Source organism: Alternaria triticimaculans (genome assembly GCF_023758025.1).
Source record: "Alternaria triticimaculans strain BMP 0046 chromosome Unknown scaffold_6, whole genome shotgun sequence".
NCBI classification, from domain to species: Eukaryota; Fungi; Ascomycota; class Dothideomycetes; order Pleosporales; family Pleosporaceae; genus Alternaria; species Alternaria triticimaculans.
The window spans coordinates 613,365-630,562 of record NW_026055963.1 but is presented as its reverse complement, the minus strand read 5'-3'; the positions used below and the strand labels follow the sequence as shown (position 1 = coordinate 630,562).

Genomic DNA, 17,198 nt, shown 5'->3' with positions numbered 1-17,198 from the left:
TAAGCTAAAAGGCGCTAAGAATACGTTTATAAAGTAGTAAAATAATCTAATAAAGGCGTTAATTATTTAGGTTAGCTAGTAGAAGATAAGTAATACTAGGCTAGAATTTTTAGAGGCGCTAAAAGTGTAAAATAATCTAAAGAAGTATTTTCTTCTTACTTAAGTAGCACTAAGGCGCGTAGTATAATATATTAGTTAAGTTTTATATTAGTATAAGTATTTATGTAGTAGAGTAATTATCTATATTAAAAGTAATAGTATTATAATATTACTAGTAATAGCATTTTTATAAAAGTAGCTAAATATAAAGCTATATTTAGTATATTAGTATATATATATAATGTAATATAATACGTATAGTATAAAGTAACTAAGTATTACGTAGTACGTAAAGTAGCGCGTATAAATATAAGTAAGTATATAAGTATAAATAAGCGTATAAGTATAAGTATATTATAAAGGTACTAGCTAAGTAGCTACTTAAAGTAGTAAGCGTCTAAAGCGCTACGTAGCTTTAGTAGGCTTAAGAGCTATATTAAGTAGGCGTATATAAGTAGGTTATTCTAACTTAGACTAGAAGGTCTAGGTTAAGAGCTCTATAAGTAGTAAATTTTATAAATTTAAATACTAAGACTATTAAGAGATAGAAGAATATAAGCGTAAACTATAAAAAGTAGTTACGTAAGATATTAAATAAAAATATTATTAAGTTATTTAGTAAGTTTATTAAAGACTTTAGCGCGTAAAGTATATATATATATATATATATATATATATATATATAAGATAGTTTATAGCTAATAGTATATATATAAAAAGCGCTAATACGTTTATTAATAAGTAGCTTAAGAAGCTAAAAGACTTAAAAGACTAGATACTAATTAAAAAAAATAAGAAAGATAAGAAGTTTAAGAAAAATAAGAAAAAAATAAAAAAAGTTTATAAAAATTAGATAGTAGTAATAAGAGTATAAAATAAGTTAAAGCTATACTTATATATCTTATAAGCACTTATAAAGCGTATATAATATATTAGTTAAGTATTATATTAGTATAAGTATTTATATATAAGTAGTAAAGTAATTATATATAATAGTAAAAGTAATAGTATTATAATATTACTAGTAATAGTATTTTTATAAAAGTAGCTAAATATAAAGCTATATTTAGTATATTAGTATATATATATAATATAATATAATATATATAGTATAAAGTAATTAAGTATTATATAGTATATAAAGTAGTATATATAAGTAGATATATAAGTATAAGTAGGTATATAAGTATAAATAAATATATAAGTATAAGTAGGCGTATAAGTATAAGTATATTATAAAAGTACTAGCTAAGTAGCTATTTAAGGTAGTAGGCGCCTAAAGTACTACGTAGTCTTAGTAAGCTTAAAAGCTATATTAAGTAGACGTATATAAGTAGGTTATTTTAACTTAGACTAGAGAGTCTAGGTTAAGAGCTCTATTACGTGTCTAAGTAAGCCTTAGCTTTAGTATCTTAACTATAGAAATTTAAAAAAATCTTAACTTAATAACTAAAGTATACTATTATAGTTATATACTACTAATACTTAAAAAAAATAAAATTATAAAATCTTTATTTATTAGCAAACTAACAATTCTATAGTAGAAGCTAGTCTAAAAAGAGTAAGGTCTGTTACTAGTATATAAAAAAATATATTTCTAAAAAGATTAAAATCTTACGTTTAGAGGTGCAGGCGTTAGGTAGACTAAGGCTTAGGTTCTTAGCGCTACTACCTCTAGTGTAGTTAAAGCTTTTAAAATTTAGAGTAGTAAGGTAATTATTTTATAAATACTAACGTCTACTTATATTATAGTAGAGAAAATTATAATATAATTATATATTCTTAATAGCTTATAACTAACTAAGCTATAGATTATAAAGTAATAAAATGCTAAAATCTTAGCTTATAAAATTCTTATTCTTATTCTTATTCTTATTTTATAACTTATAGCAAATTAGAGATCTAAAGACTTATTAAAAACGCAAATAGTAGCTTAAATCTAATACTAAATCTATACTAACTAAATAAGCTCTTAACTACGTTACTACTCTTTTATAAGTTCTTCTAGCGTTAGTAAGTCTATCTAAAGCTAATCTTATTACTAGTTATATTACCTTACTTACTAAAGCTTAATTAAGCTTTATTATTATTGCTATATTAATTGCTTTTCTCTTAAACGCGTTACTATTACTACCTCTATAAGTTCTCTTAAGGTTATTATTTTAGAAGCTATTATAGAAGCTACTATAAACTACTTTATTTTAGCTATACTAGAGGCTATTATAAGCGCTTTATAGCGCTACTTTACTAGTACTTTAGAGCTATACGCTAGGCCTATTAATATTTCTATAAAATCTTTATACTTATATATTAATTTTTTTATACTTATTTTTATTTATATATAAAATAGTAACTACTTTTACTACTTAATAAGTAAGCTTAAAGCTATAAGTATACTTTAGTTACTTAATATATACTATTTATTATATTAATAACTTTTATATTAAGTAAAAGTTTACTAACTTTACTATACTTTTTAAAGCTACTTATAATTATTTTAAAAAAGTAAATTTATAAGTAACTTTTTACTTTATAGTAGTAGCTAATTTTATTTATAGTAATATAAGCTTTAGTACTAATACTAAATTTTTTACTTAAAGTAAATATAATACTTTTAAATAACTTTATAAAAAAGTTTTTACTTAAACTACTACTACTAGTAATAATAACTTTTTTATTAATATTAAAAGCTAAAATTAAAAAAAGTTTAAAAATTAAGTAAAATATATTTTAGTTAGAGTTTAAAAGTAAAATAATAAAAAAAATTAAATTAGTAGACTAGTAATTAATAAGCTTATAAGTATACACTATAATATTTTCTATAGCGTAACATTAGGCAAAACATTACTAATAGAACTAGACTACTTTCTCTAATGCCACGAAAGCAGTAACACGCATGGGAAACAAGTAAACCCGATTTCCCAAACAAGCGTGTCGCCATGTGCCGCGGTATCCATGTTAGCCCAGCAATGACGTAGCGACTGCGCGGATGCTTGCGCAAATCCCGCCAGGAACATCGCTATTGCATCACCGCGACCCACGTCTCAACCCTTCCTCTCAGTCCTTTCACGAAACAACATTTTTGCTTGCAACTCCTCTCTATCACGCATCGAGAAACAAACGATATACCTCAATTGACATCACAAGACTTCCTTCATCATGGATGTAAGTGGAAGGCTGCTGCGAGAAGGGTTGATGGTTGTTTGCCTACTGGACGAATGCTGATGATGAGGATTAGGTCTACTACTTCTACTCCTACGGCACTGCCGCATGGCTGGGTAAGCTCTCCGTTACTCCATCAGGCTATCGTATAGCTTGCTAATACAAACACAGCGACCCAAGCCGCGCCTCTGATCGCGTCCCCAACGATGATGGTAGCATTGTTGTCCCCCGAAGTCCGCGAAGCTTCCAGTACGTATGCACGAAAGACCGGGAAACACATTAAACGATGAGGTGCTAACGAGGATGACTAGCTCTCGAAGTCTACTTCTCCCGCACCCTGGGCCTCTCGCTCATCGCCCTGGGTATCCTGACTGTCCTCCTCACGGGGTCTGTTCCATTGTCTAGTCGACTCTCCGAAGGTACCTTTCCCTCTCCCTCCCCAACCCACCACCGTACACCGAACTAACACCTTCTAGGCGCAACCACCAACGAAGAAGACCCGAAAGCCCCCTACGCTCTCCCCACACTCACCGTAACCGCCATGTTCCACTCCGCCCTCGCCTTCTACGGCTACGCCATGTGGACACGCACCGGCGTCATGGCCTTCAGCTTGGGAACGCTAGGCTCTGGTTTCCTGGCTATAGTGGCACTGTGGTGCATTCTGTTTGCAAGCAGCAACGGCAGGATTAGCAGGAAGACTGGCGCGGATAAGAGGACGTCTGGTTTCCCGTTCAAGAACGCTGAGGCGGAGAAGAAGAAGGGTAGGTAGATGCTTACTATCTATCTATGGAGCCTTTGCTGGCTTCGATGGGTCACAAGGCATGCTGCGGGTGGGCGGAGGGGGTATGGAAGGCATATCTGCAACGGCGAATAGGCATACTATGGGAGTTATGCGGGAGCAAGGCATGGAAAACTGGCATTGGAAAATTGTCAGACACGGATTAAGGGAATGAAGCTGTATACTATGGAAGCATTGAATGAATTGGTATCTTTAAACCTTGAATGTACCCAAAGACCCGTGAACACCCAGGTTTCTATCCCATAGCAATACAAAAGTACTATCGAAAAATACGAGGGCATGGCGCCGTCATCGCCCTCAACACCGGAGCTTCGCAGTTGTCCACCGCCTCATCGCAGCCGCGTTCTATCATACCAACACCTTCGCCGCTCACCCATGTGCATAACGCCTCCGGGGCGGGCCCCTGTAATTCAACTGCTCCTCCACCGCAAGACAGCGGTCACGCCAATGAACGCACTCCGCATCCAACCACGCAGCACGATCCGCCAGACCTAGATATTCCAGCGAAGCCTGCGACATAGGAATTTGACCCAGACGCAGTGCATCCAACCTACGATGATGTATACGCTGCTGCAACTGCAGAGCCATATCCCTCTCCGCGGGATCCAGATATTCCAGCCCAAGCTACGGAACGGGTACCTGAGGCTGGGGCTCTTCGATAGGTTGGATATGTGCGGGAGGCGGTCTAGGCTGAACCGCTTCCTCCTTAATCCGCGGTTGTTGCTGAGTGTCGTCGCGCCACCAGGGCAATTTGCCTTCTCTGGGTAGGATGGGCAGGGCTTTCGCGGGCTGGATGTCGTTTTCAACGGATTGCCAGCCTTCCATGTCGTCGGGCATGCCTTGATCGACGCGGCGTCGTCGCTCGGTTGCGGCTTGTGCTTCCATGTAGTTCTCGAAGAGGAGTTCTTTGGCTTGCCATTCTTCCTGGCGGGTGTGTTCGAGCTCCTCGGCTTCGGCGCGCAGTTGTTCGCCTTCTTGCGTTGCCCAGAGGAGTTGGCGGCGCAGGAGTTGGAAGAGTTCGGGTGCGGGTCGCTGGAGCTCTTCGGGTGTGAATTCGATGTCTGGTGGGAATTGGACGAGCGGTGGGGCGGAGGGGTTGGCGAGGTCTTGCAGGTAGATGACGTTGTTGTGGGCGTAGTCGGCGTCGGGGGCGGGTGCGGGTGCGTTGGACGGAAGGGTCGCGCTGTTCGGGGGGTGCGAGTGTGAGGAGGGAGAGCCCGGTGTTGAGCCTTTGTCGTGGGGCAGCTTCTTGGCTTCGTTGTTGAGGACGAGCTTGAGGCGCTGCTTATTGTTTGTAGGGTTGGAGGAGTGGTGCTTGGGGACGGGGTCCGAGGGGCGCAGTGCTTCCGTCTCGTGGACGGTTCTCATGTGCTTGGCTAACGCGTCGGAGCGGGTGAAGGAACGGTCGCATTCTGAGGGACTTAGTAAGGGTAATGCTATAGAGATGGGTCTGGCGACTTACCTGGAAGGGTACAGTAGAATGGCTTCTCCCTTGTATGTGAGCGCATGTGAGCCCTAAGCGCATAGCCACTAGCATGGGGTATGCCTTTTCTTGTGCAGTCGCTCCACTCGCAACTATACTTCTTCTGCCGTGTTCCTATATGGTCTTCATGAAGATGTTCGACGAGGTTATCCATGTTTTGCAGGTCACCCGCCGTGCAGCCGTCCCATTTGCAGACAGTGACCTGTTCCTGGCCGTAGTCGTCGTCTTGCGACATGCCCGGGTGGTGGTGTGGCGACGCAGGGACCGAGCCATCCGTATCTTCCGACAGCTCGTCCTCTTCCTCGGGCGGCATGGTATTGATATGGGGTGGTGAAGATGGCGCGCGGATATTCAGGCGTGGTCGCTTGTTGGGGCGCTGGTCGTGGTCAGGAGTGGCTTCGTAGCTGGCATGGCGGCCTCCTTTGATGTCCTCGGGAAAATCGTCGCTGCCGTACTCGGAGAGTTCTGAAGGCGATTCCATGGCGGCGATTGATGTGGATGTGAATGTAGCCGTGGGCGCGTTTGGAGAGCGTGACGATGGCTGTACGGCGCGTTGGACGTCTAGCCCGAGGTGCAGGGACCACCCGTTTAGCTCGATATTTTTGGGCAGCTTACTTCCTTCCTCTTTCTTCCTCCTCGTCTTGCGATCACTCAATTGTAATCACACCAAGCTGTACTTTGGTCAGTTGGCTATGCGAAGCTTATTCGTCGGGCGAATGTCCATTTGGACGTCTCCATTCTTTACCATGGTAACGAGGCTGGGTGCGATATGAATTTGCTCTACTTCCCTCCAACACCACGAAAACGGCTATAGGTAAGTTTTTCCACCGTCTCCTTCATCCTATTTCTATGATGATCTATTCCAGAGTTCTGCAATTCCAAAGAGTCGCTTCACGGCGGCTCAAATGCGGATTAGCTCTACACTACAATTCTTTCTGATCTGCTATTCTATGCACAATCTTAAGCTTGCTATGTTACAGCTACAGTGCTAACAAGCTTCAGACTAGATTCTTAATTGTCTATGCGAACAGCAATGCCGACTGCGACTCGTGGTACCTTCCTCCAATCGGCGGGAACTTCTTCAGCATCTCGTCCAGCGCCTTCATGTCCTCGCCGTTGAGCTTCGCCGGCTTCATGTTCTCCTCGATCCTCTCCGATGTCGTAGCGCCAGGGATAGGGATGATAGTAGGCATACCCTTGGCGCCGCTCTGCGCGAGTACCCAGCCGATGGCGATCTGAGCTGGTGTGACTCCCTTTGCCTTGGCCATGTCCTCGACGGCGTGGAGCAACTTGATATTCTCATCGAACACGTCGGGCTGGAACCTGGGCATGTGCTGAAGCATGGAGTCGGGTTCGATGTCGCTGTACTTCTTGTACTTGCCAGTCTGCAAAGCATTAGAGGTAGGTCGTTGGCTGAAAGGGTGTGCTTACCAAGAACCCGCGTCCAAGAGGAGAGTACGCGATGATAGGAATACCCAGCTCTGTGCATGTCGCCGCGACACCGTTCTCCAGAATGTCAGTCGCCCAGAGCGAGAACTCTACCTCGACGGCCGAGATCGGGTGCACGGCATGCGCCTTGCGTATAGACTGCGCGCCGACCTCTGACAAGCTGATGCCGCCGAGCTTGCCTTCTTTGACATACTCTGCGATGTAGCCTACAGTGTCTGCGATGGGTGTCTTGGGGTCGACTCTGGCGCACTCGAACAGATCGAGGCTCTTCTTGCCATCCAGCACCTTCAAGCACTCGTCGATGCTACGCCTGACGTTCTCCCGACTGCCATCGGGCGCCATCTCACCCTTCTTGAGACCACCCTTGATAGACAAAACGACCTTCTCTGCGTCGCCGGGGTACTTGGTGAAATACTCGTTGAGCAGGTGTAGAGAGTTGCGCTCCGGTGATCCGTAGAGCTCGCCGCCGTTCCAGTTGTTGGCGCCGAGTGATAGTGCTGTGCGCATGGCTTCGTAGCTCTGTTCGGCTGGTGGTGGGTTCTTGCGCCATGTCAGACCTGTGATGTGTTAGCGAAGCGATTGCGAGGTAGGTAATGATGCATACCCATGAGGCCGTAGCCAACGGGGCCTACAGTCTTTCCGACAAGTTCAGGCATCTTCGGTGCTTCTTTGAATTTTTGAGACTGTTGGTGGGGTAGATAGAAATCCGGCAAATTTATCACTCTAGTACCTCAATGGATTGTGTCGCTGTTGATATCGTGCAGTGTCCTGTCAACCGTTCTGCCACTGAGTCTTTATATCGAACCGGCGGTCTTCTCGGGCCCGAAGTCATTTTTATGTAACTGGATGTTGATGACGCGGGCTCCACATTATACTTGCATCTGCCGGGCCCATTGAGATCTTAACTCCGTTCGGCCAATCAGGCGCCGATGTGGCGGAAGAAGATGGACTTTACTATGATAGCTCCAGCGGAATGCTTGCGCGGTGTATGCTACTTGGGGGGATTTGAGGATGCATAGGAGAGTGAGTTGGTAAGCTGGAGTTAGGAGATGGCATCAGGACGGAAGGTGGATGAGCTGCGAGTTGCTTCTAGTAGTGCATGGATAGGAGTGCGAAGAACGCTTTGAGCGTTGATGGTAGCTTCTAGTAAGGCAGTTGCAGATATGATGTCGCATATACTTTTGGAACGAGGTTTCTTTGCTTTCAGATACACCCTCGAAAGACCAATTTCCTCGCATCACGCATCCACCTCGAGAACGCTATACAATAACACAAAGTACCGTACAAACCAACTAACCCACACCACCATCCCTCAGCACACATTCTACTCCCAGCATCTTCACTTCATCTTCTTCCCCTCCACCCCCGTCCTCTCAACCCCATCCAAATCCCTCAACACGCTCCTAACCGGCCACACAAACCCCTCCTCCACCCTCCCCGTCTCCCCCTCCTCAACCGTAACAAGATACTCCACAAGCGCCATACCCACATACGCGCCAATCGCCGTAAAAATATGCCACCACCCATGTAGTTCGAACAAGAAACCCCAGGGCAGTCCCACCCATCTCTTGAAGACTGTAACGTAGTAACACGCGTGGAAATCAATGTTCCACAAGAAGTATCCGAAGAGGCCAGTCGAGATGCCAAAGGTAGCCATCCTCCCAAGTTTCTTGCGAGCTTCTTCGGACGTGATTTGCACTTTAATAAGCGCGCGCGTGTACTTACTCACCAAGAATATCATGACCGCAAACGCAATCTCATGCAGAATGATCTCGTCGGCCCAGACGTGGTACACGGATACTGGGATCAGACTTCCTAGGATATACGCCGTGTACTTCCTCCTCTCATTCACCGTAGCTTTGAAACACAGCAGTTGGTGCAAGATGGCGCCGACGGCCAGGAACATGGATAAGTCGTCGCCCATTTGCGAATGGTATTTTAGTGTTGCGTGGAACCAGGCGCTGAGGAGGCCGACGGAAATTAGTCCCCAGTAGGGGAAGGCGAGGGTGGAGATGAGGCCGCCGGTTGGTTTGGGGGCGACGCGGCGGAGGCCGTGGAGGCCGTAGATTACTAGGGTGAAGAGTGAGTTTGGGGAGGAGGGGGGAGGGGGGATGGGGGATGGGGCAAGGCGGACCGTAGGTGATGTTTGTGAGGGTGTTTATGAATTCGCCGATGTAGGGCGTTATTATGTAGTCCTAAACATCAATTAACTTCTGAGATACATATATCTTTGTTTTATCTTGCGTACCTCTTCACAAAAACTACTTCAAGTCAGCCAAGCCCAATTAAACATACAGGTACCGCGTGCAAACTCACTTGTGATTCGACGTCTTCGGCTCCCACGCCCCGACGATGTATTCGTTGGGGCTGGGGTAATCCCATCGCCACTGCATTTTCAATTGTGAAGGCTACACGATGGGAGGTTGATCCGATGTTATGAGGTGAGGTGACGTTGTTGTTTCCAAGGTTCTGTGGTTTTCTATTTGGAGCAGGAGGGTTCGCGCTTTGACCCCTGATCACGGTTCCACTTTGCACGCTACGAAAAGACTATACGAAGACGCGTGGAAAAGCAAACAAACACGGGGAGAATCCAGCAGTAGGAGTTCTTGAAGAGTGAGGATTAAGAGTTGAATTGCGAAATACCTAGTTGCGAGGCTTCACTACAGAATTAACCTTCTAAGCACGGCAAACATACAAGACTGTTAGAAAGATAATCCTTCTTCTCACAGCTTTGAAAACACGCTGAAGAACAATTTCGGAGATTCCAAGACGTGATTATGAGAGTGTCTTGGGCGCGCTCTAGGTCTTGCAGAGTGAATATTTGAAGTCCCAAGGTCCTTGTGCGGCAGACCTAAGTAGGCAAAAAAAGTTTTTCCTTGCACATATGCATAGCAGTGTCTTTCTAAAGGCTTGGAGATGTTTCCCCAAGCCTTTGGAACTTGTACCGTGATTGCTGTGCGTGTTGTGACCGCTGGAAGTGCAAAAAATGGGTCTTACCGCGACTCGAACGCGGGGCCTCTCGCAAGCTGTGCTTGGGTTTGCAAGTATCCGAAGATGCTTTCCCTAAGCTGGTGCGATGTCAGGATATATCTCATGTGCACTTGGTACAGAAGAACTTACCGAGAATCATACCACTAGACTGGTATTTGTTAGATGGTGTTGATGCTGAATGATGTGGTGATGTTTTACCCATAAGACCGAGGCAACTGCTGTGAAGCTGTTGTTCTTGTTGATGGAATGGTAACAAAAAGGAGCATATATAAAGGAAATCTTTGAAAACAGATGTTTCGAAAAATGGGCATGTTCTGGAACACCAAATGCAACGCCAGGTCGTTTGTAGTGTGGGCCTTGTGCTTCCCACCAAATTTTGTGGGGTTCTGACTGGTGGCAGTTTGGAATTGATGGCACTGATGGTTGACGTGGCCGAACTTAGCCGCTGGCTTGGGCGGGCCAGGGGCGGCAGATAGCTGCTCGAACACCAAAACTTAGCAGGAGTATTCGAGACTCCTGCGCAACCGCGTAGCGATACGGGCGTGAAGCATTATTGGTATAATAGTATTAGTGAGTGATCTGGTGAAGTTGAAGGGTAGGGAGCCAGACTCAGCGCGAACATGTCCCTCCGATACGCTGTTCGTAATATTCGCAATTCTTTGTTCGTACGGAGCACTTGGGCACAGCTAGTCTCTACTCGAAACAGCGACAAGATCTGGTATTTGATTGCAATAGTCTCTTGTGAGCGACAGCGCGTCTGCGCAGTACATAGTCGAAATCCAAAAATCGATGACGCAGTCCATCTCCAGCATTACGCCTTCGCACGGCTCGCACGTCTTCTCATGTATGCGCCACACTTTCGGGAAGTATATCTTACATCACACACATAGGTGTTGTATGCAGCAAGAAAGCCAAACATTATAGCGACCATTTTCTCGGATCTTCTCACCGACTCGCGATTGCTGCAGTTTTTATCACGGCTACGATGCTCGCAGTGCTGAATTTGTTGTCAATACGCACTCGAAACCTTTATTGATTTACGCGCACACTGTAGATTGGCTAGGTGTGTGAGCTTATAAGCCAGACCTGCAATCACGGCGCTGTGATCGAAGCAAGATTTGTACGCGTATTATGGCGAATGGCCTGACTTTCTGAGTCGTCCCGCTTCAACATTCCCATGTTGTGAGAATCCTGGTCGACGCGCAGGGCGACGCAATAGGTTAGCCCAAACGCGAACATCTTAGGGAAGAAAGCCCGATCATCGATGAGCAAGTCCGATGTTCGTCACGACTCCGATTATGAGAAGGGATATTGGATCTGCGCCGATAGCAGATGCGCCTAGGCATGTGACAAAAGAGCTCCCTCACCAGACTCGCTTTCCACAGAATATGTCCTTTGTCGCAAATCATCTCAACCATCCCAATTCGATGCGACTGCGATGTGTCGTCGCTGATGGCATCGCGATGGTAAGGTAAAAGTCGGAAGAGTCAACGTTGCCGAGAAGAGCGACGATCGCGCTTCGTCGTACGTTCTGAACCTCCAAGCGCATTCCTGCCCAATCACCCACAACAACAATCGGAAGCACCACCTGCTCAGGAAACATCTCCAGTCACATGTAACATCGCGCATCGAAGCAACCACCTTAGTCGGATCCCGGCAGTCTGCAAGAAGAGCCGCCGGTTCGGTTAAGATGCCACTGACGACATCCACACATGCACAACGCGGGTGAGGCGATCTCCACAACTCTCCGGGCCTGAGCGCGTCTTTCTCCGCCTCCAGCCTAACCCCAGAATCGTTTTTCCACAAATCACACGAGCTCCGACACTGACTCAATCTCGTTTCTCTCCGATGGTCAAGACGGCAGGCTTCTCGGCATGCGGCCGCTATACTTGGGTCGGTAAAACCATTTTAACCATTTTACCTGGCTGTCCAGGGCTATGACCAACGAGTATGGAGTCTCCATGCGGAGCAAGGACTCGAGTGGAGACGACTGCTTCAAGCGATATGATTGTCACGTCGAGCACAGCGGCGTGTAGTGCCGACTTTCTCGACCTTTATATTCGACCCTCCCCACGTCTGTGGATCGACAGGTCGAACGACTGCCATCTCTGCATCAACCCAAGGCTCTGGACAGGTCCCGGTCAAGATGTTCGAAAGGTTTCCTAAGATTTACAATGTCTACTTCTTGGCAATTGTTGCCACGATGGGAGGCATGCTCTTCGGTTTCGATATCTCTTCGATGAGTGCCATCATTCCGAGTGACCAATATCTGTAAGTCGCAGTGACGTCAAACACCTCACTTATTGATCCCTAACAACGAACAGCACCTACTTCGACAACCCAACCGGCGTCGTTCAGGGAGCTATTGGCGCGGCCCTTGCTGCGGGCTCAGTGGTTGGCAGTGCTATTGCTGGTCCTATCTCCGATAAGTTTGGTCGTCGCGATGCCCTTATGTTCGCCTGTCTTTGGTGGCTAGTCGGAACTGCGCTTCAGGTTGCTACAACTGGTCGCGGCATGCTTATCGCCGGTCGTGTGTTGAACGGAGTCACTGTCGGTATCACTTCGTCTCAGGTTCCCGTCTACCTGGCCGAAATTTCCAAGCACTCGCAGCGTGGTGCCATCATTATTATTCAACAACTCGCTATTGAGTGGGGTATTCTTATCATGTAAGTACACCGAACACACGAAGTAAGCCCAAGCTAAAAGGTCGCAGGTACTTCATCGGTTACGGGTGTACTTTCATTCCTGGCGAGTCAGCTTCATTCCGTACGGCCTGGGGAATTCAATACGTCCCCTGCGTCATGTTCATGATCGGTCTCCCATTCCTCCCAGAGTCTCCACGATGGCTCGCGAAGGTCGACCGTACAGAAGAAGCGATCCACATTCTGGCCTCCATCCAAGCCGACGGCAACATCGAGGATCCCTACGTCATCGCCGAATACGAGGAGATCGTAACTGCTCTCACTGCAGAACGTTTAGCTCCCCAAGGATGGCGAAAGTTCGTCTACAACGGCATGTGGAAACGGACTCTTGCCGGTTTCTCCGTCCAGGCCTGGCAGCAGCTTTCGGGTGCTAATGTATGTTGAGCATACTTCGCGTAGTACCGTCCTGCTAACAGTTCTCAGGTCATGACTTACTACGTCGTATACATCTTCGCCATGGCTGGCCTTAAAGGCAATACCAAGCTTATCTCCTCCGGTGTGCAGTACGCTTTGTTCATCATCTTCTCGTCTATCATGTTCTTCTTCGTCGACAAGATTGGCCGGCGGACACTTCTGGTTTGGGGAGCCATTGCAATGGGCATATGCCATCTGGTCGTAGCTGGAATGCTCGGCGGTTTCTACACATATGTCCCCGATGGTGTCGATGGCGACGCGAATGTCACCATGAGTGTCACCGGGTCGCCGGCGTACACCGTTATCGCATTCTCCTACCTTTTGATAATCGTAAGTACCTCTGGCCATTCCATATGAACCATACACTAATCGTATATCTTTCAGTTCTACGCACTTACCCTCGCGCCCATCTGCTGGGTCTACGCCGCTGAGGTCTGGTCACTAGAAACCCGTGCTTCTGGAATGGGTATCGCAGCTATTGGCAATTGGCTTTTCAACTTCGCCATTGGATTGTTCATTCCACCTGCGTTTGTCAACATTCGATGGGGACTTTTCCTCGTCTTCGGAATCCTCTGCTTCATGGCCGCCGTCCAATTCTTCTTCACCTACCCCGAGGCAAGGAACTCTGGAATTTCTGTTACGACTTCAGCTAACTCTGAGGACAGACTTGTGGCAAGACTCTTGAGGAGGTTGAGTTCCTATTTAGCAAAGAAGGCCCACACGCTTGGAAAACCAAGAAGGGCAGTGACAATCTCGCGCGCGACCTCGAAAACGTTGCTGCTGCGCAAGCCAAGGGAGAAGCGCTTGCCACCATCAATAATGTCGCAAAGAAGGAGAAGGGCGAGACTGAGACCACTGAAGCGGTCTAAGCAGGTTGGAATGTGCGGTTGTCCGCACACATATCACCGACAATGCCATATTGGGCTTGCTTTGAACGAATCCAGTTGTTACTTTGGACTCTCCAGCGCTTCGTTCTTGTTGAGATTACTGAGACATATAAACGAACTAATACAGCATTCTGTTACAGATCATTGCTATTTACGTCATGCTACTAATTCCAATCCTCCCGCCAAACCCCCACCTTCTTCAAAAAGTCTACTTGATTCCCCTTCGCAAACTCCCTCGCCCAGTAATCCCCATCCCACCGCACCCACGCACTTTTCCAGCTCGAATCCGCCCACCCCGTCTTTTCAACCGGATACAAAGACCCCATGCCGGATTTCCGCACTTGGTCCATGATATCGGTCGCGATAGTTCCACCCCTGGCTGTCGATCCGCGTGGTTTGACACTGGCCTTGAAGATTTCCACCTCTCGCGCTTCCTCAAGTTCTCGTTTATAGGTATCTAGTCTGGCTTCGCGCGCTTGGATCGCGGCGGGGAGGTGGCAGCGGGGGATGAGCGGAGGCCTCTTTATACGTTCGAGCGGATGAGTCCAATCTGAGATCGAAGAAGGTGAAGTGGACGATGAGGTATCGCTATCAGGTGTGCGGCTACCGGAGGTACTAGGTGAACGGATAGGAAACGGTGCTTCGCGCATGAATGCCTGTTCTGTCTTTCCGATATGGATATCCCGGGCTTTAACGCTCTTCCTCAGTCTAATCACCGCGTCCTCTAAGCGCGTGTTGACGACCTGTTCGCGCTTATAGTCTCGTTTGAGTGCCTCCTTTACTTGGTCTGCTACTGAGAGCTTCTGTTGGAGGCCCTGGACTTCCCAGTGGGCATGGTCTTTGACCTTTTGGTAGTAGTCTCGGATGTATCGGAAGTGCTCCAGCTGTTGCTCGGACATATTCGCTTCGAATGCGAGGCTGCATTGTTCGAATTGAGCCTTGTTTTCTTCTAGTTCTTCCTTCCAGGTCTTGGCCTCCATTTCCAACCGGTCGTTTTTTGGCCGAAGCTCTGCGAGCTCTTCTTCCGCTTTGGTAAGGTCTGACTGTAGTCTTTCATTCTCGGGCTGGAGTTGTAACAGCTGTTTCTTCGCTTTGGCGAGCTCCAACTCTGCATCACGGCGCTTCTTTTTTTCTCGTTCGTAGTACTGTTCCCATTCATTCTTTCCCGTTTGCATGGGATGCGGACTTGGTAGACCGGGGCTCAACAACCCCTTCCTCTCGATTTCGATGGTCTTTCCCAAACTATTAATCTCGTATTCTTTCTCCGCTAGCTCACGATTCAAATCTTCGATCTGCTCCCTCAACTCTTTAGAGTTCCCATTGAAGTTTTTGATCAGTTTTAGGAATTCACCTCGCAATTTTCCAGTCTCATCATCTTGCGAAAGACTCAAGAAAACTGCATCGAGCTCTTTGGCCTCGCATTTCGAGATCCGTGGCAAGTTTTCGGCCACTTGGTTGACAACTTCGCAGAGTGTGCGGATAGACTCCTGGTTGTTCTTTAGCTTTTCATCCACTTCCCTCAGTGAGTCATCAAATGACTTGCAGGCAGCAGTCGCATCTTCTGCCTCTGTTTTCTTCGCCTGGAGTTCCAACCGTGTCCGCTCGACTGATGCTCGGAGCTTTTTGTTCTCCGCTTCCACCTCTTCAAGAGGAGGTAATCCAGGCTCACGTGCGTTGCGCGCTGCAATCTTGGCTTCGCTCTCGCGAAGTTGGACAGATAGCTTCTCGTACTCTTGCTTCAGGTTCGTCGCTTCTTCTTTAACGGTTTGCAACTCTTGTAGTACGGTTTCACGCTGTCTCATCGCCTCATCGCGCTCTTCTTCCACTTTCTGGCGTTTGATTTGGAGCTCTTGTATCTCTGCAACGATCTCGGGCGGAACGACGGGTTTTTCCTCCTTACCATGGGGCGATACGCTTTTAATCTGGTCTTGAGGTGCGGCGGCCTCGCTTTCCACATTCTCGAAATGATCTTCTTGTGACACTGCAGCCATATCATCTTGCGTCAAAGCTGGTTCCCGCTCTTGTGATGGCTGAACATCAGGACTGGAGTTCTCAACATGGTGCTCCTGTGGCTCTTCCTGGGCTAAGAGATCTTCCAAGTCATACGATTGCTCCTGTTCCCGTACGGTCAGCTCTTCTTCGGGCTCTGATACTTGCTCTAGTGCTTGCTTCTCGAGCTCTTCCTCTTCTGGCTTATTTTCTCCTAGATCCTCCTTCTCTAGCGGCTTTCCTTCCAGCCCTTCCCCTTCTAGGATAGGCGGTGCTTCTTCTTCTTCTTCTTCTTCTTCTTCTTCTTCTTCTTCTTCTTCTTCTTCTTCTTCTTCTTCTTCTTCTTCTTCTTCTTCTTCTTCTTCTTCTTCTTCTTCTTCTTCTTCTTCTTCTTCTTCTTCTTCTTCTTCTTCTTCTTCTTCTTCCTCTGCGCATCTCTCGTGTTCCACATCGCTATCAAACTGACTAGAGTCGTCATCATTGATGTGTGCCTCGTCGTCATCTGCGTTCTCCTCATCAATGTCAACATCGTCATCAACATCATCTACCTCACCATCATCCCTATCCTGCGTGGGCGTACCACCCCCCACCCGCTGACGACTCTGTGGTCTACTACCAAACCCAGGAGACGAATACTGCCGCATCGCACTGCCCGGCCTCGAAGACGGTTCCTTCGTCGACACCGACCTCTTCCCATACTGAGCAAGTTCAATCTTCTCGTTCTTCTTCGCCTCGGACGCCCTGGTCGGGGCGGCAAAAGATGATGCATTCGTTCGTGTTACGGGTCTGACTGTGCCTTGCTGCTCTTCGTTGGAAGACTCCGGTGACGCAGCTTTGTGGTCAGGGGACGACATTGGTTTGGTCTGGTTCATATCGCGGGTTTATGTCAGTCAGTCGCGTTCAGCTTGAGTACTATTTCCCTGAGCTGTGGTTACGGGCACGTTTGCGCGATTCATATGATATCGCGATATAAATTATTGGCACAAACAAATCTTTCCGTCAGCTACATGAATGACCATTCTACATGCTTGTCTCATTGATTGATCACTACATTGTCTCGTCTATGTTTTGCACATCACAGTGTTCCTCGCGTCGTATCAATGTGTCAATGTCTTGATGGCGTCGTGAATGTAGTGGATTTATCTCAGCGACATAGTGAAATTTGACGAGACACTGTTTAGACTTTTCACGGCGGAAAAGTGTACTCTCTTTGTCAACGTTGC

The 17,198-nt window shown here is 46.6% G+C and overlaps 6 protein-coding genes across 6 annotated transcripts; 2 read left to right on the top strand and 4 right to left on the bottom strand.

Annotated features, from left to right (window-relative positions):
- Positions 1-3,258: 3,258 nt before the first annotated feature.
- On the top strand, positions 3,259-4,030 carry J4E78_005102 (uncharacterized protein; the record flags this gene model as incomplete). Its single annotated transcript, XM_049365724.1, has 5 exons — positions 3,259-3,264; positions 3,338-3,377; positions 3,433-3,510; positions 3,573-3,680; positions 3,738-4,030. The coding sequence occupies 5 exons, from the start codon at positions 3,259-3,261 to the stop codon at positions 4,028-4,030; spliced, it is 525 nt and encodes a 174-aa protein (XP_049222439.1).
- Positions 4,031-4,684: 654 nt separating this feature from the next.
- J4E78_005101 (uncharacterized protein) lies at positions 4,685-6,024 on the bottom strand (the record flags this gene model as incomplete). Its single annotated transcript, XM_049365723.1, has 2 exons — positions 4,685-5,472; positions 5,523-6,024. The coding sequence occupies 2 exons, from the start codon at positions 6,022-6,024 to the stop codon at positions 4,685-4,687; spliced, it is 1,290 nt and encodes a 429-aa protein (XP_049222438.1).
- A 538-nt stretch (positions 6,025-6,562) lies between these two features.
- Positions 6,563-7,648, bottom strand: J4E78_005100 (uncharacterized protein; the record flags this gene model as incomplete). The annotated part of the gene is made up of 3 exons (XM_049365722.1): positions 6,563-6,928; positions 6,975-7,549; positions 7,597-7,648. 3 exons carry the CDS (start codon positions 7,646-7,648, stop codon positions 6,563-6,565), a joined length of 993 nt encoding a protein of 330 aa, XP_049222437.1.
- A 683-nt stretch (positions 7,649-8,331) lies between these two features.
- Positions 8,332-8,916, bottom strand: J4E78_005099 (uncharacterized protein; the record flags this gene model as incomplete). The annotated part of the gene is made up of 1 exon (XM_049365721.1): positions 8,332-8,916. The coding sequence occupies one exon, from the start codon at positions 8,914-8,916 to the stop codon at positions 8,332-8,334; it is 585 nt and encodes a 194-aa protein (XP_049222436.1).
- A 3,213-nt stretch (positions 8,917-12,129) lies between these two features.
- On the top strand, positions 12,130-13,968 carry J4E78_005098 (uncharacterized protein; the record flags this gene model as incomplete). Its single annotated transcript, XM_049365720.1, has 6 exons — positions 12,130-12,254; positions 12,308-12,649; positions 12,697-13,060; positions 13,109-13,429; positions 13,484-13,714; positions 13,765-13,968. 6 exons carry the CDS (start codon positions 12,130-12,132, stop codon positions 13,966-13,968), a joined length of 1,587 nt encoding a protein of 528 aa, XP_049222435.1.
- A 182-nt stretch (positions 13,969-14,150) lies between these two features.
- Positions 14,151-16,847, bottom strand: J4E78_005097 (uncharacterized protein; the record flags this gene model as incomplete). The annotated part of the gene is made up of 1 exon (XM_049365719.1): positions 14,151-16,847. One exon carries the CDS (start codon positions 16,845-16,847, stop codon positions 14,151-14,153), a length of 2,697 nt encoding a protein of 898 aa, XP_049222434.1.
- Between the last annotated feature and the right edge of the window lie 351 nt (positions 16,848-17,198).